This window comes from Musa acuminata, chromosome BXJ1-8, assembly GCF_036884655.1.
Source record: "Musa acuminata AAA Group cultivar baxijiao chromosome BXJ1-8, Cavendish_Baxijiao_AAA, whole genome shotgun sequence".
Classification (NCBI taxonomy): domain Eukaryota; kingdom Viridiplantae; phylum Streptophyta; class Magnoliopsida; order Zingiberales; family Musaceae; genus Musa; species Musa acuminata.
The window spans coordinates 42,374,106-42,400,491 of record NC_088334.1 but is presented as its reverse complement, the minus strand read 5'-3'; the positions used below and the strand labels follow the sequence as shown (position 1 = coordinate 42,400,491).

General features: G+C 42.7%; 4 protein-coding genes across 5 annotated transcripts; 2 read left to right on the top strand and 2 right to left on the bottom strand.

The window, feature by feature from the left end:
• Positions 1-42: 42 nt before the first annotated feature.
• Positions 43-7,887, bottom strand: LOC135587906 (SCAR-like protein 2). 2 transcript variants are annotated; one of them, XM_065079762.1, is made up of 9 exons: positions 7,461-7,887; positions 6,213-6,365; positions 6,014-6,137; positions 5,801-5,933; positions 5,106-5,173; positions 2,264-4,988; positions 2,044-2,145; positions 583-699; positions 43-445 (listed from the first exon to the last, which is right to left on the bottom strand). In XM_065079762.1, exons 1-9 carry the CDS (start codon positions 7,516-7,518, stop codon positions 392-394), a joined length of 3,534 nt encoding a protein of 1,177 aa, XP_064935834.1. In that variant the 5' UTR covers positions 7,519-7,887; the 3' UTR covers positions 43-391. The 2 variants fall into 2 exon arrangements, with proteins under 2 accessions (XP_064935834.1, XP_064935833.1); XM_065079761.1 differs by having other exon boundaries at positions 6,213-6,376; positions 7,461-7,884.
• Positions 7,888-18,816: 10,929 nt separating this feature from the next.
• LOC135589127 (protein GRIM REAPER-like) lies at positions 18,817-19,662 on the top strand. Its single transcript, XM_065081431.1, has one exon. It carries the CDS (start codon positions 18,856-18,858, stop codon positions 19,315-19,317), a length of 462 nt encoding a protein of 153 aa, XP_064937503.1. The 5' UTR covers positions 18,817-18,855; the 3' UTR covers positions 19,318-19,662.
• Positions 19,663-20,836: 1,174 nt separating this feature from the next.
• Positions 20,837-21,924, top strand: LOC103974728 (VQ motif-containing protein 4). The gene has a single exon (XM_009389602.3). The coding sequence runs from the start codon at positions 21,063-21,065 to the stop codon at positions 21,807-21,809; it is 747 nt and encodes a 248-aa protein (XP_009387877.2). The 5' UTR covers positions 20,837-21,062; the 3' UTR covers positions 21,810-21,924.
• A 2,763-nt stretch (positions 21,925-24,687) lies between these two features.
• On the bottom strand, positions 24,688-25,572 carry LOC135587904 (transcription factor bHLH162-like). The gene is made up of 3 exons (XM_065079760.1): positions 25,414-25,572; positions 24,980-25,315; positions 24,688-24,869 (listed from the first exon to the last, which is right to left on the bottom strand). The coding sequence occupies exons 1-3, from the start codon at positions 25,531-25,533 to the stop codon at positions 24,801-24,803; spliced, it is 525 nt and encodes a 174-aa protein (XP_064935832.1). The 5' UTR covers positions 25,534-25,572; the 3' UTR covers positions 24,688-24,800.
• Positions 25,573-26,386: the final 814 nt, after the last annotated feature.

Here is a 26,386-nt window from a genome sequence, read left to right as displayed (position 1 = left end):
TTTGGAGGATGAAGGTGGAAGTTTATGTTGTACATAGGAACATGAATTCAACATTTATTTGTAGCTACTATTCTTATTTGATCTGCATCGATCATATATTTTAACAAACTAGCTTTTTTTGCATGACAATTTGAACCTCGAGTATAAGATCTGCCAGAAATACCGAGGCATGTGAACTATGCTTGCACCAAAGCAGATGACAATATTGACATATTCTTTAAACAGGCTTCTGATCACCTAAAAGGATGAAGATTAAACATGAGACCTGCCAACTATAACCCTATAGGAGCTGATCATATTGACATATTATCACATCCTAAAAACATTCTCTGGCTTGGGGTATACTGAGCACAAGTAACCATTCACATGAGTTCCTTCAAGATTTGGGATATCAAGCATCACTCCAGCTGTCATCATCACCACCCTCATCACTGCTCACAAATGCCTGATAAAATAAGCAGACATCAGACAAAACTAAAACAGAGGCTCACAAATGCCTGATAAAATAAGCAGACATCAGACAAAACTAAAACAGAGGTTAGGAAAGGAATATTTTTGAAAGAAAATTCGAAAAGCCCTGACCTGGCGAATAGCGCTCGCCTTCTTCAAGATCGCAGCAACGTTACCACTGGTAGCATCGGTTGTCGGCCGTGGAATGTCACTTGGTGTCGATTTCACAGTTCGCCGCAGATTAAATGACTGCAGATTACCACCATAAATGGAAGGACCAGCTTGGTGAATGTGGTTAACAAGCATAATCAAGAAGCAAGGGTCCTTTTTCCAATATTAGCAGTGAAATCTAGAATAATCGCTGGATGCTGAATTGTCCAAATGATGGTTCTAAAATTCACTCATAACATGTCAAAAAGAAAACTCATCATGAAAATAGCAAAGTACATCTCAAAAATCGATTCGAGTATACGAGCAAATATTTTATCTTCTCAAGAAATAGAGACCTGTGGTGTATTTACAATATCTTGCAAACAGGCAACTTAATCGGTGAACCAAAGTAATGAGATCAGGAAACTACAGATACAACTTTGCATCTAGTTCTTAATTTGATGAAGTGACATTGAGCGATGCATCTAGTTCTTAATTTGATGAAGTGACGTTGGTTAGGTTCCTCATTAACAACACTGCAGGCAAACTTAATACCATGTACCATCATGTATGTTACTTTCTATAAACAGGCCACTACTATCTTTAGAAATTAGAAGTTTACTACATAAAAGCTCTTAAAGGATGGATATAATTTTTTGAAATCCTAAAAAGATATTTTCTAATCCCAAAATCAAAGGAAACATTGACGAGACATAAACAAGGAAAATCTTCGCATACATCAGAGAATCCTAGTTACGAGCAAATATACAAATGTTGAATGCACGGATATCCATTATTTGCATACAATAACAAGTTTCTATATCATTGTGCAATTGTAGGTGCACATATGATGGCACTCAGGAAATCCTATAGGTCCTAAGGTTAATTATTGTCCTCGGGTAACCACACACTATGATCGCCATCTTCAGTTAGTTGTTCCATTTAATTTATGCTGATCATGCTACTTTCAGCGATTAAAAACAAGCATGAGAAACATCAGAGTCCATATTTCATATGCGTGAAACAAGTAAATTTAATCCGCTCTAAAAGTCAAAAATATCAGAAACTTTATCAAAGATAGATATCAACTAAAGTAAGCAATGAGATTGTATAGATATTTAGTTTTCATCTTTTAAACCATTATTCAAAAACCATTATATGTGCTTGTTATATTGCAAGCAATGAACTCACCAAATTCATGAATGATCTTTTATTATCTCATCACTAAAATCATGATAATGACATGGTACTGCTAAAAAACCATTGTTCTGGAACTTTGATATTTTGCACAAAAGTCACATGTTCCATACACTTTAATATGAGGAAAATGAAGAAAATTGAGCAATTTTTGCTTCTAATGTAATACTCAGTTTGAAGCTGAGCGAAATATCTGCAGAGGATACTAACTATAAATTATTCATTTATAATAAGATTAAAGCCAACCTTATTCCTGATCTGGTGAAGCAAGTCCTCCCTTGTGTCCACTTCTTTGTGACAAACACAATGAGTTGACCTTTTCGGCCCATTCAATTTCTGCTGATCTTGCTGCAGACATAGTTCAAGGATCAAAATGAGGCAACAACAAGAATACCATCCTACTCTTCTTTTTTTTTTTTTTTTTTTTATAATAGAACAACTGAGCAAATAGACACTATGTAATTACTTTCTCATTGCAATGCGGTGAAGTTGCTCCAACGATAAACGGAGATCTTGGTAAATGTTGCTCCTTTTTCTCAGAAGGAGCACATCTTAGTGCTTGTAAACCATCCAAATTATTGAAATTGCTGGCAGTATTAGCATCAGTAACATCTGTAACTGATGACTTAGATGTTCTCCATTGCACAGGGGGCAGAGGTGGTGGTGGCGGCATCTCATCTTTTGATTGTACTTCAACTTTCGCTAGATCTTCTGGTGTAGAATAGCATATTCTTTCTTGTTGGTTTCTTAAAGATAAAACAGAATCAAGACCAGGAAGCTCCATGGTAGATCCAGATTGAAAAGGAACTTTGCTGTTGTCAACAATAGTATCAAATTTCTCCAATCCACCTGGTTTGTTCATGTTGGAGTCATTCGATTGCTCAAATTCCACAGATCTAGAGATGGATATAACTGAGGATTGAAACTTGTCCAAAACACCATTTAACTCATGGTCTATATATTCACTTCTTTCATCTTGTTCCCACTGTTCTGAGATTGAATACGAGCGAGGACTGAGAAGATCCTCCGAAGAATATGGACAAGATCTACAGAAGGTGTCATCATCTGAGTCAGAGCAAACATCTGGCAAAGAATCAACAGGGCCCTGAAGCAATTGAAATGATGGAAAGGCAAAATCTTCACTATTGTCGTGGAGACTGCCATTAGAAAATTCCAGCTTCAATTTAGGATTTTCTAGGCCATTCATAGGATGAAAAGAAATTCTCATATATTCAAGTGGTGGAGAAGATTGCTCAGAGTAACGTGAAGTCAAAGAGACTGGCTCTTTTGCTGATATACTAGCAACCTTTTCATTGGTACTTTGTTCATGGGATGCCTGGGATACAACTCCATTTGATGCTTCTTTACTATCATTTACACAGGAAGTCCCATCTGGTTTCCTTATTTCAGTGCTTGTATTTCCCAAAGGTGTGGAAAGTAATGCTTTTCTTTGGATGGTATTTGCAAGAAACCTTTGGGCAAGCTCAGAAAAACTGGATGAGACTCCCATTGAGCTTTGACTAGGCCCATCTTGTCTTGATCCAGTACTATAATTAGCTCTTAAAGGAGCTTCACTAACGGCACTATTTCTTGTCATGCAAAGTTCACTGGAGCGAGCACCACTACTAATACAAGTACTTTCATGATTATGTTCAAACTCCTGCTGTGAAGTAGTTTCAGCAGATATATGTGAGTCCTGTTTGACACCACTGTCATATTCACTGTGATGGAAGGATGGAGAACCCTTGGATTTTTTAACAGCACTATATCCCCTTGCAGAACATTGGTCATCAGCTGAACTGCCTTGAATTGAGGAATCTAAATTAGAATGTTCTCCATCCACCTTCATTTCAGAGCTCAAATCTACTGATGAAGGTTCATTTTGCATAACTTTTGCATCCGATTTGGCATCCAGTTCATTAACAAGTGTCTGAGACTTCACCGTGCAACTTGAAAAATCAGATGCAAAGTTTCTAGAATTAGATATAGAATTCTTACTTTGCGTATTCAATACTCCAAGCTCTGGTGGTTTTGAAGGTTCAACTCCAAAAAGACCGCCATTTGTCCAAAGCTGGATGGAAGGAGCATTTGACACATCAGTAAAAGTAGAACATCTCAATATAGATTTCTCAGCGGTGGTTTCAGCTAGCATCATTGTCGGAGAACTGGAAGTGCCTGATTTAGGAGAGTGACTACTGTCAATACACTCACATTCATGATCTTTTGTTTCAGAGATATCAAGAGCATTGCTTTCACAGAAGTCATTTACAACAGAATGTTCTTGGTTTTGCACAAATTCTGTGTCATATGGTGATTGCACAAGTTCTGAGCCATCTGAAGAGCTCAAATGCAAAAAATTTGGGGTCGCATCTTGATTCAGGGATCTATGTGATGAATTTGGTGCTTCAACATCAGAGGAATCTGGATTTTGTACAACTATGACTCGACTCATTTCTGTTCTAGATTCCATTCCTTGTGAGCTGAAGTTAGACAATGACTCCACTTCTCTTTTGGTGTGACACTCAGTTTCTGTCTCTGTCTCAGAATCCAATGTATTCGGTGCATCCACATAGTTATCTGTCTCACTGGTAACTTCATCAAAGTGATTGAGATCAGATAATGCTACTGGACTTTTACTAGACTGAAATAAGATGTCTTCTTCATTTAATGATTCAATTTCAGCATGTTCAGTATTTTCTGGTATGGAGTTCACTTGCAGAGGCTCTAGATCTTCAACCCTAACAATATCCTCTGAATCTTGAACTCTATCAACAAGAATGTCATCATATGAAACTGGACTTGTAGGCTTAAATATTTCAATTTTCTCATCCCATGTAACAGAAGATGATCTGGGAATACTTTGTTCTTGCAGCGAATCATGCTGAGAGACATCATCCAGACAATCTGCAGTTGGCTCATCATGTAGAACAGAAACACACAGACTACTGTCTTTGCTATGCAAATTAGGAATAGGTGCTTCATTATAGTCTAGCTCATCTGGTACAACTGGAGGATTAACATATGAGGTTTGTTCAACATAGCTTTCCTTAGTCTTTGAACCAAAAGATGTAGATCTACTTGAAAATTCAGGGTTTAACTTCGTATCAGCTATAGATATATTCTCAGCAGATAAGCTTTGCCCATCGATGCTTGGGGATGTGAATCTTGTGCAGCCATCAGAATTCGTAGTTCTATGCACATGAAGAATTTGTAATAATCAAAATAGATCAAGACAAGGAAAACCAGTATCTTTTTTCCAATAGATCATTCACTAGCCTGAAACTTAAAACAAAAGTCTAAAAAATTACCTGCAATCATGCTGGGACATGTAGACTGAATGTTGAACTTTTCCATTTCTAAGTCTTGATCCTTTCCTCTGTTCAGATATTTACATATAGCAAAGAATCTTCAGGATATTATTCCTAAATCAAATTTCTTTGCCATCAAATACAAGAAACATCTAAGAAATCCGGTCAACATGTGACATGATGCAAAAAAGAGAAGTACAAAATTAACTGCAGTGTCATGTCAAAGTAAAACCCGTTTTGTCAGGACAGGTACAAAACCACAAGGACGGCCAAAGATTGAAATTCCAGTTCCTTAATTCTAAAGGAATAAAAATTTGTCTGAATCTTGTTCCATGTAGCAGAGAGATGTTTTCTCTCTGAAATACTAGGAACCTCCAGCTACAAAGAGCAGTTGACTTATTACCATTGTCCGATTTGTAAATACACTCTGCCACCATCACAAGTATGCAATGCTATCACAATGTCAAAGAAAAACTGTCATCAGATTATGTAAGAACCAGTAAATGATTTTTCACGTTCTGGATTTTCATCCTAATTCTTACTGATCGCATTTGTCCAACACATGTTGATCTAGGTGGTGGATCTAGATTAAGATGTATATGATAATCAACACGTCTGTAGATCCTTTCAAGTATTGCTTTCTAAGCATTTTGTTTCTTATGGAAGGAAGTCATAAAATTCAAAACAAAAAGTACCTTGATTGTATGAAATTTCTTCTCTTTTCGAACAGTTTCAGATCTTTGCATTTGTGATGCAGCCCATGTCCTCTTGAAATAGGATGGATCTGAATACCTCTTTAGACAAGCACCAGTGCCAGCATGGTCAAATCTGAATAGGAGGAAACAACTTGAACATATCTGAAGGATAAAAGAAAACCATCATCAGTCTTGATAAAAAATGGAACTTACTTGTCAAGCAGGAACAAACGAGGTGGATCACGGCATTCCTCATATGAATCCATCATGAAGCCAGGCAATTCACTGGAAAGGAGGAGGCTTTGCTCAACTCGAATGTGAGCGTGCCAGTCGGAACCTAAAATAAACAATTTTCATCAAGGCATTAGAAATGTTAGGAATAGTGAACAAGAAGATAGTCAGAAACTGATACCTGCTACATATGCAAAATGTATGTGGCTTGTTTGTTCTTTAAAGGCCTTCTCAACAGATGGAAGTGCTGATTCTATGTTCCTTACTCGAGTCATCAATTTACGCCCTCTTCCAGCTGTAGCTGTTATTTGTTCATGCAAGTCATGGAAAACATCTGCAGCAAATCTATGATATTGACCAATTCATCTCAGTACAGGTATGACGGGCAAGATAATCAACATACAATAGTACACAGGATCATGAGGAAAAACTGGCAATTCTAGTAAGAATTGCTGTAAAAACAAAACAACAGAAATAAAAACAAAAATTGACACAAACTGATAACAATCATAACAAATCTGAAACAATGAGCAAGAGAAAATCAATCTCGAGTATGATTGTTCAAATGAGAACTAAATGAACACCCATTAAGAGAAAATCATTATGCATCGAACTCATGCAGATCAGTCCATGGCATCAGTGTCCAAAGGCCTGGTATTGACAAATGATGCATTTAATAACTTAGCAGATGCCACTAACAAGTTAACATTCTGCAGAATATACTTTTTTCAGGAAACATTCTTTTAATATTGCACTTCTCTTGTTTATCTCTCTTTAAAATTTCATTTTTGAGAGAAAAACAGTGATGGATTTAGCAAAATCATGCACTATCATGCAACCTCTTCCGTGGAATCTATAGCCAGAAAAAAAATGGTTGAAACCAACCAAATAACTCCTCACCAACTGGTGGTAGACATGCAGTCCACCAGCCCCCTTGACTAGGTTAACAACTCTCTCATGTCATTTTATCTGCTAAATGCATCCCTTTTTATAAAGGTTTTTAAAATATCCTTACTTGATCAATCACTACAAAGAAATCAGATAAAAAGGCACCATTTCATGCCACAAAAACAAACTTGATCTTTGAAGGAATGAGAAGAAAAGCAAAGCAAAAGGTACTCGAATCCTAAGGACGGGATACCTTTTATCGACCCCGTCTCCATTTAGTCACACCAATTGAAATGAGCTCCAAATTAATCACAACCAAATGAATAATATGGCAATTTCTAGGCGAATTCAAGAACAAAAATTCAAAAAAGCACTATCATACAAAGTCAAAAGCCAACATGAACAGCAAGAACGATAGGGCTTCTAGGAACCCAAGATCAAGAAACGGAAAGAGAAATTAGCAGCAAATAGGAGAAAGATTTAAATGTGCCAACACACACAAGAAATAACTAAAAGGATTAAGCAGGCGAGCACAACTCACTCGGCGAGATCGCCCAGCTGCCGCAAGATCCCCACGAGGCCGGCGACGGCGACGCCATCCAAGATCGCCTTCGGGTCCTCCTTCCTGACCGCGCCCCTAAACAGCTCCGGATCTCCCAACCCGTACTCGTTCCTCACCTCCAACCGCACCAGCGGCATCCTCCTCCACCTCCGCCCTTCTCGCTCTCCTCCGTCGTCACTCGGCGAAGCGGCTTATGGAGAGGGTCAAGGGCGGGCGGTGGTGCCGGGACGGCGCTGAAATGACGGCGACGGCGACGAGGGTGACGGCTCAACTGTCGGATTCCGCGGTCTCTCACACAAACACACACATTCCCTGCCAAGATTGCCGTCTCCACAAGGCATTTGCCAAGTCTCTCGAGTTAGCAAAGAAGCCATTTTTATGTGGCCTCGGCATATAAAAAGGTGGGACTTTTCGGTCCATAGCACAAGCTTCGGACATAAATACCGAAATAATAAAGAAGAAGAAGAAGAAGAAGGGAAAAAAAAGGTTGAAGCGGAAAGAAATGTGAAAGCAGTCTCAAATGTTCATTAACAATTAATTACCAACCAACTTCCCTCATAAATTTCCAAAGAACTAATAAGATAAATGAAGGAGTAACAAATGCGAACGCAATTTCCTCATCAATAATCGTTAATTTCTCATATAATAATAAAAAAAATATTTTGATAGTTAATTCTCATCTACCAATGAATAGTATAGGGGCGAAAAAGACCCAAGTGACTCTCCCTACAAAATGATAATGCGAGGAAAGTTACAATCTAACATGTTTTCGGTAGGTTGCTTAGGCATATTGCCTCCTAAGATAAAATGCTAAAGATCGAGTGTTACAATTGTTACATACGATTCTCTCAACCAATCACGTAAAAAAGTCAACCCGCGGTGCTAGCCCAAAGGTCGAACCTCTTTCTGAAAAATCTCTCACATTCTACATAACGTTTACAAAAAGTTAACTTGGATATTAAAAGAGTCGAATCAGGAAACTCACTCCGACATTGACCTTTGTACAGAATTTATCAAGGAGATCGAACTTTATCTCACTCAATCTCAAGACCACCTCAGATACTCAAAAGTCACTCGAATACTATCTCAGAGCGTCTTCAGATGTGTCTATACGTATAAGTCCGAACCAAATCGGATCAACTCATGATCAACGATACTCCCCCTACAACACATAAGAACACGAATAATAGAGATAATGGAAGGGGGAAAACAACGTGAAAACCCGTTTCCTTTATTGTTCATTAATAATTGCTACCGTAGATGGAAGAGAGAGAGAGAGAGAGAGGGGCCGGTCGTGTAAAGAAGGCAGCGGAGAAGGGCTATCGATTGGTGGTGAGCTGCACTTGCCTTTGTCGCAAGAACATGTACAGTTTGATGAGATCAGTATCAAAAAACAACGGAAAAAAAAGGACATGAATTATATGGTGGTTGGATGAGGGTCTTTAGATTATAATAACAAAAGATGTTCTTTAAAAAGTGAAACATGTTCTTTTATTTTTCTTTTAGCTTTTGCGTTTTAGTTTGCTAATCACATCTTAACTTCAAGCAAAGGTCATTATGGTCCGAGTCATGTGCCATCTCTTTTATGGTATTCTGGAATTATTAGTCTCATAACCTTAATCGAGATCTACTTTTCCTTTCCTGCATGATCCCATAGCAGTTCATGTCTCGATCTGTTCGATCGGATCAACAGAGGAGGAACTCTCCCTGGAGCATTTATACGCACAGAAAGGAACAGTCGATTCCTTGTTGGTGTCTCGAGAGATTCCCAATGACTTGACAGTGCTCCATTTGACCATCTATCATTTAAGTGTCTTACTGTTTTCTAAAGCAGCACAGCACCACCACGATAAATCAGAAATCCAAGAGCAAGGCTGGAGTTGTTGATGAGACTGGTTGAACCGATGAGTAGAAAGAAAAGGTTATCTGGTAAATGTCGACGACAAGTACAGATTAAACAGTGAATAAGAACAGTAAGGACAGAGGTCCCCCTATCAATTAATCAGTATGGCTCCATTCTGCGGCGTTGTCCATAAATTGCCGTCAGAGAGCAGAATTCATCTCCTCCATTAGCCATGCAAGTGTTATTTTCTTTTCTGCATTTTTTATTTTGTTTTCCTTTCATGCAATCATCACTTCCTGCATGAGCTGGATCGGGTGGGGTGAGGAAAAGACACTGCAAAACCTGAAGGCTTTCGCAGGTCGAAGCCAATGCGTATCTGATGGCCCCCATGACAACCCACTCTGAAATAAATGCATGAAGTCACCGGCATGGCCTTCGGCAGAGGGAGCTGCAAATCGGGAGCGAACAAGCCGTCCAGCAGGTTCTTCGCTGCAAGTCTCCTTCCTCCGTTCACCGAGGCTAGTTTCTGTCAGGATGGCATGTAACCTTGTGTAAAGTGGGATGCCGTTGGAATTTGAGCGTGTGTTTACAATCCTAATCGAAGCAGTTTGACTCCAAGGCCATCGTGGTGGTGTCAGCCATCTGTGAGCTCAGCCGACAAGGGCGGATCATGCCTGCTATTATATCCACCGTAGCTAAAGTTTAATATATCTGAAGTCTTCTGCAACATGGAACCACCATCTGAAACACCTTGGGACACCCATCCCTCTTGCATTTCTTATGGAGAGAGGTCGAGGACTAGGTCTCCTCTGCTGCTCTTGCAGGAAAAAACAAATGACAAAGGTCTGCAAGTTCGTGACACGAATCTGTAGGGGTGGGTGGCCATTTGGTCACTGAGATGTTCCAGCGACCTTTAACTTGATGTCGAACGACATTCTAGATCAGTTTCTTTAGGGTCAAGTCGAAGTAGGGTTTACCATTTTGATATCTCAGTGTGCATGAGTCAGGCATCAAATCCCTTGTCCAGCGTCGAAAAGAATTCAGCCAAAGGTTGATGGGTTGTGCTTGAGCCTCCTATGCATCATTTCCTCTCTCTACATGTTGGAAAGCAAATGGAAGGAGAGTGGGACAAATCCATTTATTTTTATACCGGATTTATCATTTCCTCTCTCTACATGCATCATTTCCTCTCTCATCATTTCCTATGCATCAAATCCATTTATTTTTATACCGGTTTATCACGGACTTAGCTGGTTTTACCTAAGTCATGCGGCATCCTTACGTATCCGTCCGTAAAGGTCAGCCTCCCCGAAGCCTCCCACGGTCCCTTAGAACCCACAAAAGAGAGAACGAGTTAGAGAAAACGCCTCATTTTGGATCCACAAGCAAACATTTTTGAAAACACTTCGTAAACAATGCAAATTACAAACAAACTATACAAGCTCTGAACAGTTGCACAACAAAGGGTCAAAATGATCTACTATAGATCGAAAATCTCTCATAAGTATCCACATGATACAACATTTATTTACAAGCCTAAAGCGACCACCAAACCCAACTAAAATGAGACTATTAAGCCTTTGGTCATCCCTCTACATATTGTGCAAAGCATGAACATACTAAAAGACACGGACATACATAAGCATTACATCAAACATCCTGTTTCGAAGTTTGTCCGTGACATTCTCCCCCACTTATTCCTTCGACGTCCTCGTCGAAGCCTTTGTGAATACTGCAACTCCAGCTACAATGTGCCTCTTGGCTCCTAGCTGCTCTCTGCTACTGTTTTTCAATAGTCGAACCTTTGATCCACCATACTGCTTCAACTCACCAATGACTCTGACTCTGGTGTGGGGTTGGCTGAGTTCTGTTGATCCTTGTTAATTCCTACGGATCCTCCAAATGAAGGAAAAGACCATCCTTACTATGCACCAGTCTCTCAGATGTCTCATGCTGCTTAAATTGGGTGGATGCTTGTTGGAGCTTTAACGAGCATCGTCTCACAAACATTCAAAGTTTTTTGTCCTTCCTCTACAAAATTTGCTCATCGACTCTTCTTTCACTTAGTTGTCACTTCAAGTAGATTCGCATCACTTATGCTTTCGATTGACATTCTGTTGGGAAATGAGGCGGATACTCTACTCTCAATAGCACTGATCACCAATGGTGAGGATTTGACAACTATTGTCTTCTAATATCTTTAAAGGGTCTTTGAACCTATGCAGAGCTCCTCTGTTGGATAAATAAGAGAATTGGGGTACTCGGTTTCGCCCATTCTCTTAAGAGTTAAAAAGGCAAATGTTACTCAACTTCGCCCGCTTCTCGAGGTTGTACTCCATGCATCGAGTTGGTTACTGGCCTTCGCCTGCTCTTTGCTCATACTTCTGAAGCACTTGAAGTGTTTGCACTCCTTGCATTGAGTTAGTTACCGTGATTCACCTTCTCAATGCCATCGAACTTCTGGAATGCAGGAAGTTTTCACCCCAACTTGGAGTAATTCTCTAATAGATTTGGTCGCCTTTGGGATTGTACCATCTTCTCCATCAACCTTGCCGCCTACTCCACTGAGTAGCAAAGGTACAGCACCATGTACTGTCTACTTCATTCCTTGGTCGTGCACTCTTGTATGACCCGAAGTCCTTCACTTTCGGCTATCTTGATGAGAAACTCGTTGACACCGGTCTTACGAAGTTCCTTGGCGTCTGCCTTCAACCTTGTCTCGGTACTTGGAGTTTGCCTCTGCATGCTCCACCTCCTTGGTCCCTTTCATGACCAAGCGCTCTCCCTCCCTGAGAGCAAGGGATCAATGACTTTCACGGAAGTCCCGCCTCTGCGGTACCATGGTGCTGCCATGCCCATGGTCCTACTATCCGTCGCCTCGCATCTGCATCCCTTTTCTTCACGATCAGTAGATATGTCTCTATGGTACTCCTCCGAGTCCACCTTCATTCTAACTGATGCTTGATTTTGGGTAGCTAAGTCCTTCTGGACTCGTCGTCGCTTCCTCGCCCCTTTCGACTCCTTGCTTCAATACCTCTGTGTTCTCCAAGCAGCTCCCTTTGGTCGATTGAAAGACAGACTATAACTCCCGTGCATGGCATCTGCCATCACGTTGTAGGATTTGCACCGATTCTGTTCTCCTTAGCTTCCTTGGTAGCAACGTTTGCTTACTCGACCTTGTCCTTTGACTTGCCAGGCTCCCTTAAGCGAATATGGGCTCTGGAGCAGTCCAACTCTCCAATTGCTTTGATCATACCTCTACGTGAACAGGTCCCTCCCCTAGGACTCACTCGTACTTGCATTCAAACTTTTTCCTTAATGGAACACAACCCCCATATGCTGATGACCAAGGCTTTCATCCGATGTAAAATTTGATGCACGCACGGAAGACCCGCCTCTACGATACCATGGCCTTTACTCCTTGAATCCATAGCCCTTCTTGTCGTCGTGTTGTTCACCGAAGTGGAGCTTCCAGTAGCTCCCGATCATACCTTCGTATGATCTAGTCCCTCACGGGACTATGTCGTGTATATCGCTTTGTCATAAACTGTTCCACCACGATCCGCTGCACCATGTCGCCTCCTGGTGACATCTCTATTGCATTCTGATCCTTGTGGGATGAACTCGAATTGTGATCTCTCCATATGTGGCCTCTGTCAATACATTGCAGGGTCTCTTCCATCTTCGATTTTGTTCGCTCCTTTGGCAATCGACCTTCATCCACCCACTCTTGGGTCACACCTAGATGAAGCACCGCTCTAGGACAGTCCGTCACCTAGTAGCTCCCGAAGTCCACTGACTTCGCTGAAAATGGTGCACCATTGTTTGGATCCTGGGCCTCTGCCCCTACCGGCACAATCTTCGCAGCGCACCGCTTCCTGCCTAGCAACTTGACTGGCAACACTATAGCATATTCTTCAAGAGTACTCACCTCCGCGTCCTCTTACCCCGTGTCAAGGCCTTTTGAACCCAACTTCGCCTCCGCAAGTTGAGTTGCCTTAGTTCCTCCATTAAATGCTTATTCGAGATAAGGTGCATGTACCCAGAAGCTCCCTTCGACTTTGGCACCATACAAGATGAGTCTACTCCGACAGAATGAAGGACCCATGGAACAACATGATCCTGCTCTTGCCTCTGCAAGAGTTCATGTCCTTGACCTCTGTCCAAGGAAAGCACTGTGCCTCTGCTTCATGTTCCATCTTCTATGCTGGCTCCTTTCATGTGGCTTGGGTACTTCACTAAGTTACACCCAAGTTACTCCGCTCCTCGTTTTGCATTGAGTTGATGGTGGCCCTCGTGCCCACCATTCCACGAGTCAGCCCTCCCTTGAGTCTGATCTCCATATCGACTCCAAGTGTGCCTTCATTTGTGTTGCTTTGGGTCGCTCCCCCGCTTGATCTCGTAATGTATCCACGAATGCATTCTCTCAAGCGAGATCATATGACGACTCTTCGCCGCTTACTCGGTCCATTGAGCTTCGTGGAGTTGTTGTTTATTGAGGTACTCTTCCTCAACATGTGAGGTCCGTCCCACATGATTCTCCTTCTGGAGAGCTGAGATTTATCCCTCCTTGATAACTGTCCCGTTGGAGCAACATCTCTCTTCGTTTCGGAGACCACCATCCCCTTGGACTACTCCGATTTGCTGAACAAACTGTGCATTGTTCTACCTCCTGCAAATACACTTGCTAGATTGCGACTCCACGTTAATACAGCCCCCGTTGCACCACTCAAGGCCTAGCAACATGCTGAACTTGTTGCACACTTCAGCCTCCTATGGACGTATCCTTCACATGCCGAAGAGAAAGTTTCAATGCTCCATGACACCAAGTTTCAGTCACCTTGGGATGGCCGCGAACATTCCATCGTCTACATATAGGCCCATGTATGAGTACCGAATTCTTTGAGTTAGCAATTCCCCTCACCTCTGTGAGCTTTGCACAACTCTTTCGGTTGTTGAGCAACTCATTCTACCTTGCATGGTCTCATCTTTTACCAAGTGCCTTGCTTGCCTTGAGCACCATCAAGTATAGTTGTCAACGTTGAGTCGTAGCTCAAACTCAGTCATCCTAACCTTTATGTGCTCTGCATTCTTCCAAGCTTGCATGTTCTTATGATGCCTCTTGTGTGAAGGGTTGGTCATTCCTCTGAATGCCAATTTCAAATGCTCGCTCCTCCGAGCCACTCTTTTTCCTTATATCTCCAAGCCTGTTTTCCCCAAACGGTCACGCGTGTGCTGACTGCCCTCAATGCAGCCCCGCTAGGTCCCCCACGTTTGCATGCTAAGTGTTTTTATAAGTGCTTGTCCCGCTCTGATACCATCTGTCACGAACTTAGCTGGTTTTGCCTAAGTCATGTGGCACCCTTGCGTGTCCGTCCGCAAAGGTCAGCCTCTCCGAAGCCTCCCACGGTCCCTTAGGACCCACAAAAGAGAGAACGAGTTAGAGAAAACGTCTCATTCGGGATCCACAAGCAAACATTTCTGAAAACACTTCGTAGACAATGCAAATTACAAACAGACTATACAAGCTCTGAACAATTGCATAATAAAAGATCAAAATAGTCTACTATAGATCGAAAATCTCTCACAAGTGTCCACATGACACAACCTTTATTTATAAGCCTAAAGCAACCACCAAACCCAACTAAAATGAGACTATTAAGCTTTCGATCGTCCCTCTATATGCTGTGCAAAATATGAACTTACTAAAAGACATAGACATATATAAGCATTACATCAAACATCCTGTTTCGAAGTTTGTCACATGTTGATCTTGATGATGCATGCCACAGGAAAGAGGAAGCTTTTTGCTTTCTAGAATCTCTTGGTGTGAATATTATTTTTCATCTCTTGAATTGTTTTATATGCAGATGATTTCTTTTCTCATATTAGCAATCAACTTCTTTTATATTATATTATATTATATTATATATATATATATACATATATATACATACATATATATATATATATATATATATATATATATATATATATATATATGCTTTGATGTGATAATGTCACGGACGTAACTAGAATTACCTAAGTCATAAGGTATTCTTGTGACAAAGTCATGCGATATATGCGTCTACAAAGGATCAGTCTAGTTGTAACCTCGTATATGTTCTAAAGTATTTGTAAAATAGTAAGTTAATTAGTTTAAAAATAAGTGACGAACAAATCTCAATATCTCGTGAAGAAGAAAGCTTTACGAACAATTCAGTAAACACTTGAGTACAAGAAAGAAAAAAATAAAAAGAAAAAAAAATAACGATTTTAGAATATTGAACGAACAGTTATAAATCCGTAAACAATTGTTCACAAGAAGTCGAGCACAAAAACAAGTTTCCATCAAGTTAAGGTGTGAACTTGTGAAGATTGTTAAATGTATCCTTATAGACTTAAATGCAAACATATATTAAGGAAGCTATTTATTACAAACATGAAATATTGAAATGAGAAGTTGGAGAAGACAAAAAGATAGGAGGAGCTTCGATCCAACCATCTGCAGAAATTTTAAGATAGTGATGGCCATGCAAGCTTGTGTAACTTTCATATGTCATCATGAGATCCGAGCAGGTGGTGACCCAAAGATCTTGTTTGGTGTCTGATAGCAACAATCCAAATCAAGGGACCTGCTCATCACTCGTTGAACTGTCAAGAACACATGAGTAGACTAGAGACAAACTTGTGTTGCCTGAGATGATCATTCCTGCTTTGCCTTTGAAGTCAGATAAACAACTAGTCCTTCTTTCATTTTACAAAAGGTAGAGTAGATTGCAAGTCATTGTATTATGAGAGAGAAAGAGACGAGAAAAAAAAATAAAAAAATAAAAAGGATGTCTGCCATCAACATCTATTGCTTCATAATCCCACTCGGACGGACATTACATCACAGGTTCATCCCACAAACTGGCCGAATCAGTGCAAGTGGGAAGTAGCTGAGAGTAGTTGAGTGGAATCATAATTTCTTTCATGATTCATCCGGTTTAATGCTTTTGTCCTATCGGTGAAATCCACTTCTTTGTGCTCAAAATGATACTTCTTTGTTGCTGCCGAGGCTTTTTGCCATCATGAGTTCGGAGAAGGGTCTCTATCAGCTCCACCGAAAGATGGCTAGCACGGCATACGATCTTGGATGCATAATGAGACTTAATTTGGTGGTATCCTGAAATAGAGGGCGTCCTTGAATGGGCTAATCGGTGTGCCAACCTCAGCGGTCTTGCCAAAGGAAGGTGATGACGCCTGTACTCGCTCTTCACCAGGAAAACAAATATGTGTATGGATGATATTGGCAACTTGCAATTGACAGCTTAGTGTTCCTGTTTTCGTTGTAATCTAATATCCACGGAAGCACTTTAACCTCGTTCTTAGCTTAATATTATATCTTTTTCTTAATGTTATTTTTGTACGTGTAATGAATTTTTGATGACCATTATTTAAGAAAGAGAAACCAACCCTTGTTGGGTTGGCCTAATACTTGTACATGGGCCGGATTTGGGCTCAACGCGGCAAACTTGGGCCAGAAAACGGAAGCCTGTCAGTAGATGGACTGAGATTGGTGCCCGATGCAAGAAGGCTCAACCAGCTTCACATGAACGAGTTCTTGCAAAGTTGGATCGGATCTTGATCCACGTTGATCAAGATCCTTCTGCTAAGATTAAGATCATGTTTGGATTAAGCTTGAATCTAGATCATGTTTGTTACGAGAAGACTTTCTCGTATGTCATTGATTGAAAGGATTAAGATCATGTACCATATGAAATGATACAAAACTGACAATATATATTAGTCCAGGTGTGGGCCGATGTGTGGACTATCCTTGTTTCGGATAATTTTATTAAAATAATAAAAAATTAAAAAAGTGATGGGATTCGTCTAACTCGATATTGAAAAGAAAAATTAAATTCGTGAGCCCTATGCTCATAAACGACTCTACGATCGTCACTGCTACTCTTACCCCTACAATTGTTTTGTCATTGTTATTGTTCTTTCTTCCGTCTTCCTTGGTAGGCTCCTATCTCTTCTTTTTCCTCATTGTTTTCTCTTATTTTTTCATCTCTTCTTTCTCCTTTGTTCCTCTAGAGTCCCTTTTTCTTTTCTCTCTTTTTCTCCCTTTATAAAACATCAGGACTATTTGTGTATCATCTGTTAGTACACCGACATTGATTGATATGAACTGGTCTGATAGATTATTGAAACAGGTCCGACACCTAAAACGATGATCCTTACTTTGAGCCACTAGTTAAAGCCACTTTGACGAGATTTAACAACCAAATTATCAAATGATTGATCGTGTATGTAACATAATTGATATATATGTTGAACCTTAAATAGTAAGCTTCCTCTCTATGTCGAGTTTGATTGATTAGTACTGCTAGCAATGTAATCATGACAGCCCTAGTCTTAAATGTATGCAATCTTACCCTCGTTAGGTCTTAAATGTATGCAATCTTACCTTAAATGTATGCAATCTTACCCTAGTCTTAAATGACAGACCTTCTGTGTGTGTACTCTCTTTACTCATCAATGCCCATAGGTTTTTTAGGGCTCTGTCCACCCTATTTGTCACGTATATTACGCATAAAACCTGCATCACCTGTGGAGTGCTGAATACTTCACATTTAAGACTCATGCAAACAGTTTGCTCCCTATGTGATTCACTGCATCAGAACAAAACAGCACAGATTATGATTTCCTATGTGATTCACTGCTTGTGGATGGTCATGCATGCTAACTCAGAACACAGTCCAAAAACCTGCATCCCTCGATTTTAACTTTGCTTTGTATCGAGAGCTCAAAATCGATCTTGAGTCCATTATACTTGCATGGATCTTGAGAACCATGTCCTGTTCCTCCATTGAGGACGCTGAAGAACAAAGCAATGTCCAGCTCGCATACTCATGGAAAGGAATCCCCAGATTTAATGATCCGAAGCAGCAAAGTCAAAAACGCGGAGGCCGACGTGCGACGCCTCCCTCGCATATCTCTTACGCTATTCCCGCCGGAGATGCAGATCACAATCGCAAGTTCTCATATCTTTCTGATACTGAAGGAGAATCGGTGTATAATACGTTTACTTCGGGAGAACTCTTCCAGTATTACTGTCAACTATTAATAACTTTGACTTGTCAACGCTTATATATATAAATATATATGTCTCACGTCACCTTACACCGAGTGAGGCGGTGCAGTGTCGAACGTCAAGCGATCATGGAATAGAAACAGGCTGTTTGACTGGGATCCAATGGGCAGCAGGTGAAGCTGTCAGACTTGGTAGGAGGGAATAACTTGAACAACCTACTCATGTGCTTCTTCTTAATCATCCCGCAATACTATGAGCCAAAGCTGGCAGTGCAATTAAAGGGTCTGAGACGGGGGAGTGCGAGGTTGCGGTTCGTGAAAGTGAATGCATGGTTTTTTATTGTTGGTCTCTATCGTTCGAATACCAACCTGGCTAACCATGCATATATAAGGCCACGATCCTTGCTGTAAAGAGAGATTGATTGAGCAAGAGAGAGGGAGGAGAGAATGGCCACCACCTGCCTCTCTTCTCGGAGACTCCTCGTCTCCGTTCTCTTGCTCATGATCTCGCCCATCGCTCCTCCATGCCGCATTGCCTCGGCGATGGAGGAGGAGTACGTTGCCGTGGTGGGGAACCACTTCATGGGGTTGAGTCCACGCGCAGGGAGTCAGTTCTTGGCGCAGGGCGTGAAGAAAGGAGACCGGTGCGATCCCGTCGCCAACAACGTCTGCTCCGGGGTGCAGGCCAAGGACGACACCCAGTTGCTGTACTGCTGCAAGAGCCACTGCCGCAACGTGCTCAACGACCGCAACAACTGCGGCGCCTGCGGCGTCAGGTGCGGATTCGGGCAGCTGTGCTGCAAGGGGAAGTGCACCGCGGTGGCCTACGACGTCGACAACTGCGGCAAGTGCGGGACGGTGTGCCAGCCGGAGCTGCGCTGCGAGTATGGCAGCTGTGGCTATGCCTGACCGTGTTCTTTTGATTGTTTCGAGTCGTTGGAGTATATGTACGTAGACGGATAGTGTCTGGTATGGGAACAGGGAAGTGAAAGGAGGATGGCACTCTGCTCTCTGTTACTTGTTGCTTCTGTGAAAGGCAGGCCAGGAGGTACAGGAAGCCTTTGTAAACAAGCTTAAGAACGTCTTTTGTCTATTGATGACCAATAAGCCTGTTTCCAAGTCTCGCACGCAGTAACGTAGGAAATGGACATGGTTGGTGCAGATAGTCATGGTTTAGATGTTTCTGCATCCTGTAGTTATTTGAGGCGATCACTCTCCTCCTCATCCATAAGAACACATAGTCAACTCATTCGACAGTCGAATTATTAGCAACTCCATATGAGATGAAAAAATGAGCATCAAGTCCTGCAGTAGAAACGAAGTCCTCACAAGATGACAACCGATGCCGAACACGATTCACCCTGTCAGTAAAAGGAGCAACAAGACGGTCACATTTCAGCTGTATATGATTTAGCTTGCCTGGATCCTTGTGTTGAAACAAGTGCTTGATTCCTACAAGCAAAGTCACAAGTCCACCTACCACCAATACATGATGTTTCGATCGCTCAGCAGAGTGATGTGAACTTTTGGTCCTTTCCCCCCGCAGCAATGATCGCAAGCTTGGCGTGTTCATGAGGAGTGATGTGGCGGATCTGAATCTTGCCTCGTTAGAATAGGCAAAGCCCATGAGCTACCTAAATTAATTACTGCGGCCAGTAAGGGTCTGAGATATAGATATGAAAACGTGGCCTCCATATATTTCATCATCGTTTGTGCTATGACTTTCCTAGAGAGAGAGAGAGAGAGAGAGAGAGAGAGAGAGAGAGAGAAAGAGAGAGAGAGAGCATTTATATATGGTGTTCTAAGGAGGTGCGAGGGCTTCATTTGTTACGGAGGCTGCGAGATCTAACTCTGCTGATGCTGAGTTCCTCATAAAAACTACTCAGCATCTTTCATCAGACGAGATCACATGACCAATAAATGAGAAATGGATGCTCTTCCCCTCATGACTTCCTTCTCTCCCCCTCACCCACAGAACGGCCGAAAACTCGACATGGTTCGAAGGGCAATCAGTTCCTCCCGTCCTCCTCCCTCGTCAAGCTCTTGAACGCGAGATCAGATAACGAAAAGATGAAGAGCACGATGAGTAAGGATGACTCATGAGTAAGTCCAGTCCATGGATCTGCCACCCCACCAATCTGTACAGTCACATTGGCACTCGAGGCTGGTGGGTTCCAAAGAGAAATAAACAAGGGATTCTCTCGAGTCGATGCAACGTTATATCTAACTTGAGTTTTGGTAGATTGCAGTGGAGAAGACTAAAAGGAGCTCAAGGAGAGGAGGTGGACCAATGGCCCATTTATGTCTTCATAAATATTTCTGGAATATAATAAAAGCTCAGTGACTGATCTCTTTATGTCTTCTTTTGCCTTTCTTTTCTTTTTTTTTGAGGCGGCGAGGAGTCAAATAGCATCAGCCAATCAAAAAGAACAGACAGATTCTACTCTACCATAATAGCTTTGTTTCGAAAAAGAGAAGCCAACTGAGAGCTTTCAGTTTTCTAGCTATCTTTCTCCTCCACCCTTCACAGACCCTTTAGCTTTCTCTCCTCCCCATTACCGTCCTCTCTCCTTTCTGCAACTCTTTTCCGTCTGTCAGCCTTCCTTTCCTCTACTTATATTCTTCAGAGATGAGTTTTTCCTCCACTGGATGAAATGGAAAGCCATCCAAAAGCTCGAGAAACCTTCGGCAGCAGTAGCAGCAATTACAGCTGCACCAATGGAACAACGACAGCTGCTGCTCCGCCGTCGTCGTCGCCACCAGCTCCACCACCTCTGACTCCCAAATCCGTTGCGAGAGATGGCGAGGTGAATCCGTACCAGACGACCTTCGTCCAGGCTGACACTTCCTCCTTCAAACAAGTGGTCCAGATGCTCACAGGCTCAGCCGAGACCGTCGCCGCCACTGCCACCGCCGCCGCTAACTCGACTGCACGGAAGGCACCGGTTGCTCCGGCCGCCAAGGCTACCGGCCCAAAGAAGCCTGCTTTCAAGCTCTACGAGCGGCGGAACAGCCTCAAGAACCTCAAGATTCTTAGCCCACTCATACCAACATTCTTCAACTCCAACCCCAACTCCCCCGTCACCGCTGCCGGATTCTCTCCTCGGAAGCAGCCGGAGATCCTGTCGCCCAGTATTCTGGACTTCCCTTCGCTAGTGCTGAGTCCCGTCACGCCCTTGATCCCTGACCCCTTCAACCGGCCGCCGCACCCGAACTCAGAGGCTGCTAAATGGGCGGAGGACCGGGCGATCGCGGAGAAGGGGTTCTACCTGCATCCTTCGCCGCGGGCTTCGGCGGAAGCAGACCCTCCACGGCTGCTGCCGCTATTCCCGGTGACATCTCCCGAGGTCTCTTCTGATTTATCTCTTGCCATACCTCGATCTTCCACCAGAGAAGTTTGACTCCAGAATTATGTTCGAATCCTGTGCTTCTTTTATCTTTATTTGTAAGGTTTGAGTCCTCCTTCCGTAATGCAAATCCAGCAGCATGAGACCGAATGATCACGTCTTTTGATTCTTCTTCCTTGTCTTCTGCTGAGATGATTGGGAGATTGACTGTAGAGTAAAAGCTACCGGGGGCAGAATTCTCCTCTGTAGATATCTATTCATCCTGTGATGTTGATTGCAAATCAAGCTGATAAAGAACCGATTTTTAATTAAGAAAACAAGGTAACTGCAACAGTTCAGGCACCATTCGACACTGCTTCAGCGTGGGATAGTGCCGATGATGGGGGTGGAATAATATGGATGATGAGCTCCATGGAGGTGGACCCAAACTGCTACCTTTGAAGAAAAGATTGCAAATTTATAGAGGAAAGGGGGGGTGCTGAGTGAAAGAAGACTCATACCCCACTCCTCTTTCGTTTGATTGGAACTCGGTGTCAACAGGTGCTTGGATTCATTGCCTCGAGTATCTCAGGCTCGTCCTTCTTTCTCCATCTGTCTCTCTTTCGCATGACTTAAAAGCCAAGCCAGGGTCCTTTGGATCTCGATGCATCTGATTATTAGGAGATTTGAGCAATAAGCTGGAATTGCTTCGCTGAGTGTAAGCAGGACAAAGAGTTGCCTCTTGTTTCAGTTATCTTCCCAATGACTGGCAATACCTGAAACTGAGGGAAGAGGACTGCAGCTTTTAAATGTCTGAAGCACCTAATTCTGCTGAGCCATTATGGACCTTTCCTGTCAAAAGGGCAGGGAAATCTATCCCGATGCCATTTCCCATTTGATCTACTCTCATCCGACCCATTCAGGTTTGGATTGATGAGTCTCACCAACCTTGGCATGAATCAGACATACAGAACTGGGAAGCTGAGTAAAGCCACTGAAGCTGTAGTCAGTCTGTGCTTAGGTCCACCTATTTATGAGGACTAAGAGATTTGGTTTCGCTCCTCTTAAGCAGGCAATTGATGCGTCGGATCTCACTTCACAGTTAATCAACGTCTATTCTCAACCACATTCCAAGACTGAGTCCTCTCCTTAGAGATAGCTGTCGTCGTCGACTGACAGGGAAACAAAAGTAAGCACAAGCAAGAATCTCAAAGTGGCATGGACCTCAAATCAAAGCTGTTTAAAGTTTTTGGCTTAGTCAAGTAAGAATAATTAGGTCCACTTCCAGATCCTAAAGAAATAAATTGCTTCAGCATCAGATTCTGGTTCCCCACCATGCCGTAGATGGTTTGCGCGATCAATCAAATTCCCCATTAGAGATTGTTGATGGTGCTGCTGCTGCTGTTTTGGACGACATGCAAAAGTTCGATGAGTGTCATAAACCATTTCATTTTGACGTTTTGGATTACCATCTGTGATCGGTGGCTTCTAGTCCCATGATTGTCCATGGCAGACAACACACACTGGCAACTACGACATTCATGAGTCAGATCACAAAAAACTAGCCAAAATATCCATTTAAACTCTCGTGGACAGCGTTAAGATTTCTGGTCCCATGCGACAGGGACGAGTCAAAATTTGGTTTTTCCGATTAGGGAAGATGGAGGTCATTTGAATTAATCATTCTTCGGCCTACCAAAGTAAAGCAGAGAGATGTACCCCATGACACACGGATGAAGACCTACTTCGATCAGCAGATGTGGGAGACCTTCCAGAGGAGGAGTCATGAAACAATGGTTGGTGCTTTTACTCCACTGTTTTACTTTTAAAGAACCCTATCATTCCACTTTTGTTGCTCGACAAGAACAGCATTCGTAAGTAAAAGCAGTTGAATCTCTGGTTCACCATAGAAGAGAGGTTTAAGGGCATAATTAATTCTACGCCAACACACGAAGACCATTTGCTTCAACATTGCTTGACAGTTGTAAAGTTGTATTCAGGATTAACAATTAATGGAATCAAACCGTCTTCGTCCCGAAAGCAACACATAATGACCACCAGAGCCTGGAATGTCAAATACAAATGCTCTGTACTGACACACAACCTTCGTCGCATCTCATCGGCAAAGTGAATTCTCTAGAATTAGTTTGCTTCACTCCAGCAGATAACTCATGAGAACTTTCTGTCGACAAAGGTCTATACGACAAGTTTGTGTTAGTACAGAGAACAAAAACCATATGTAAAGTAAAAGTGGGAATGATGTCTCAGTACGTGTCGATGTATTGGAACTATTTCTTAAGGTCGGCCATGCATCGATGGAGGCCGTCGACGGAGACGAAAACAGTGATGTCAGGATCAGACTTGGGGTTTTGGCAGGTGAAATAAGGATCGTGATGGTCCTGGCGGTGGGGGTTGACGAAAGAGAGGTGAAAGTTTCCTCGAATGCTGCGAGCTCAACGTGAAAATGGTCGAGCGCAGTTTACAAGTGTGAATCATTCATACGATTCATGGCAGACTTTGATGACTCGTTGTTCAACGCATGCTTTGTTGTCATCAGTTCTGATCACAAGCAGACAACAGCTCAAATCACAAGCTTCAAGCTTCATCGACCACGTTGCAGGTCTAACTCTTACCTTCTTCTTCCACCGAACAATCACCTTGAGATAACTCGGGAAATTTTGTGTGTGTGTGTATACATATATATGTGGGGTATTGCCTTGGCCTTCTCCAACCCCAAAGAGGTCAGCATTTTCTGATGTTCGCAAATGAATGTTTATAGTTCTCTGTATCTTGTAAGGTATAAAGTTGTACACGGTAACCAAGTCACCTCAAACCAAGCTACTCTGCAGGTAAGTTATTATGACGTTTAGAAAAGCAACCTTTATGTTGTAGATTCCCGTTTCTAGCATTCAGCATCTCATAACACTTTACTCTTGCAGAAAAGGAGACTCAATGCAGAGAGAAACAAAATCTTTCAGCATATATAATTTAGTATATAGATAGAATCCGCCACCCTTCTATCCTTTCTGTCTCTTAAAATTTTAAGAGCACAGTTGGTTAAGCTAGCTAAGCATGGATAGCCTTCTTCAATCTCCCCATCACCTGGTCAGCCTCTCCGGTTCCACTCTTGGGTGCCTACACGTAAAGAGAAATAAGGTTCAAGATATCAGTGATTTGTACGCATGAAATTGACCCAACCATGAAAAGCAGAAGAGCTATTTCTGTATGTTTAAGCAAGTGATCACCAAGAACTGGATGGTGTGGAAAGCTCTGTCGCCGACGACAGCATAGCTGGCCGTGATGATATCGACCCCTTCCGCTCCCAGAACTCGAACAATCTCGCAGAAGATGAGATGATGATCACACGGGCTAATTACTACGATCACCCTTAACCCAGGACGCAAGTCCTGGACATCTATCTTGGGAGATCTCGAAGCAGTAGCCACTTCACTCGCGGTGCCTGCGCTCCCCGTCAGTTGCCTCTTCCTCTTTTGCATCCTTTCGAGCATCTCCTGCTTCCCTTTTATGTAGTTGATCGCTTCGTTCAGCCGGTCCGGCAGCGTTACCGCGCCCCCCTCCTGCTGCCAAATCAATCAGAGATCGAGGGAAAAGAGTGGAAACTATTAGCACACAGCTTTCCGATACCGACGGCCTTCTTTTACGTAGCTAGCTAAGAGACCTGTGAGCTGGGTGTAGGGAGGAGGGAGAGGAGCTTGGAGTAGAGAGCTTTCATGTGGATCCTCCTGTTCTTTTCGATGGTCTTCCGGTCTGGCCTCGTCAAGCCGTGGGACGTCTCCATGACGGTTTCTCGTTGGGGTATGGAACTTAGAGCTCTCAATGTCTGCTGGGAGCTGGTTTTGCATTCGTTGCTTTGCTCTATATAGAACCGGGTGGCCGCTCAGAACATGGTAAAGCGAGTATGAAATAAGACGACCACGCGCTTTGACTCGGAGTTGGATAGGAATGACTCGGGTTGACTTTGACAGTACACATGGACTCGCGCAGTTCGTAGCCACGAATCCGTGATGCGCTGTTTTGCACACACAGGAAACACCCATCTTAGTAGGCCTCGACGTTGGACCCGGCAAAGATGGAGCATCTGCGGACGGGAAGGGGAAGTCATCTTGCTGCCTCGAGCCTGAGAGCAGATCGACTGCACTCACCGACCAGCAACTTTCGGATCGAACCCATTCGACGACCACAGCGGTATTTTAGTCACGACAGTGGAGGCGGATGACGAAAGGGTGATTGCGTCATTGGAATCTGCAATTTTGATCTAATTATCTACGACGAAAGAGATTAGCTTTATGACCGCAGCATTAACGGGGAAGTCGATTTAATCCCGTCATTATGAGCCTAAAAGAAAAAGGCTCATCTTTTGCGCCCGCCGCGTGCACCACAACATGGCCGCTCTTTTCATGGGGACGGGCCCCGCTTTGGGTCCACCAGATGTCCTCGTGGAGGAGAGGCGCAGAACACGTGCGGCACGTCTCTTGACCCGCGACTTCTCGAATCAACCGGGCCGGATACCGGTAATCGCGTCATCTTCGACTAGATTTACCTGTTTGCTACGTGACAAACGCTGATCGGATCAGAGGACACCGAGGCGGTCTGATTCGACCCCGTTGACCAAACCGGCATTCCTCGTGAGT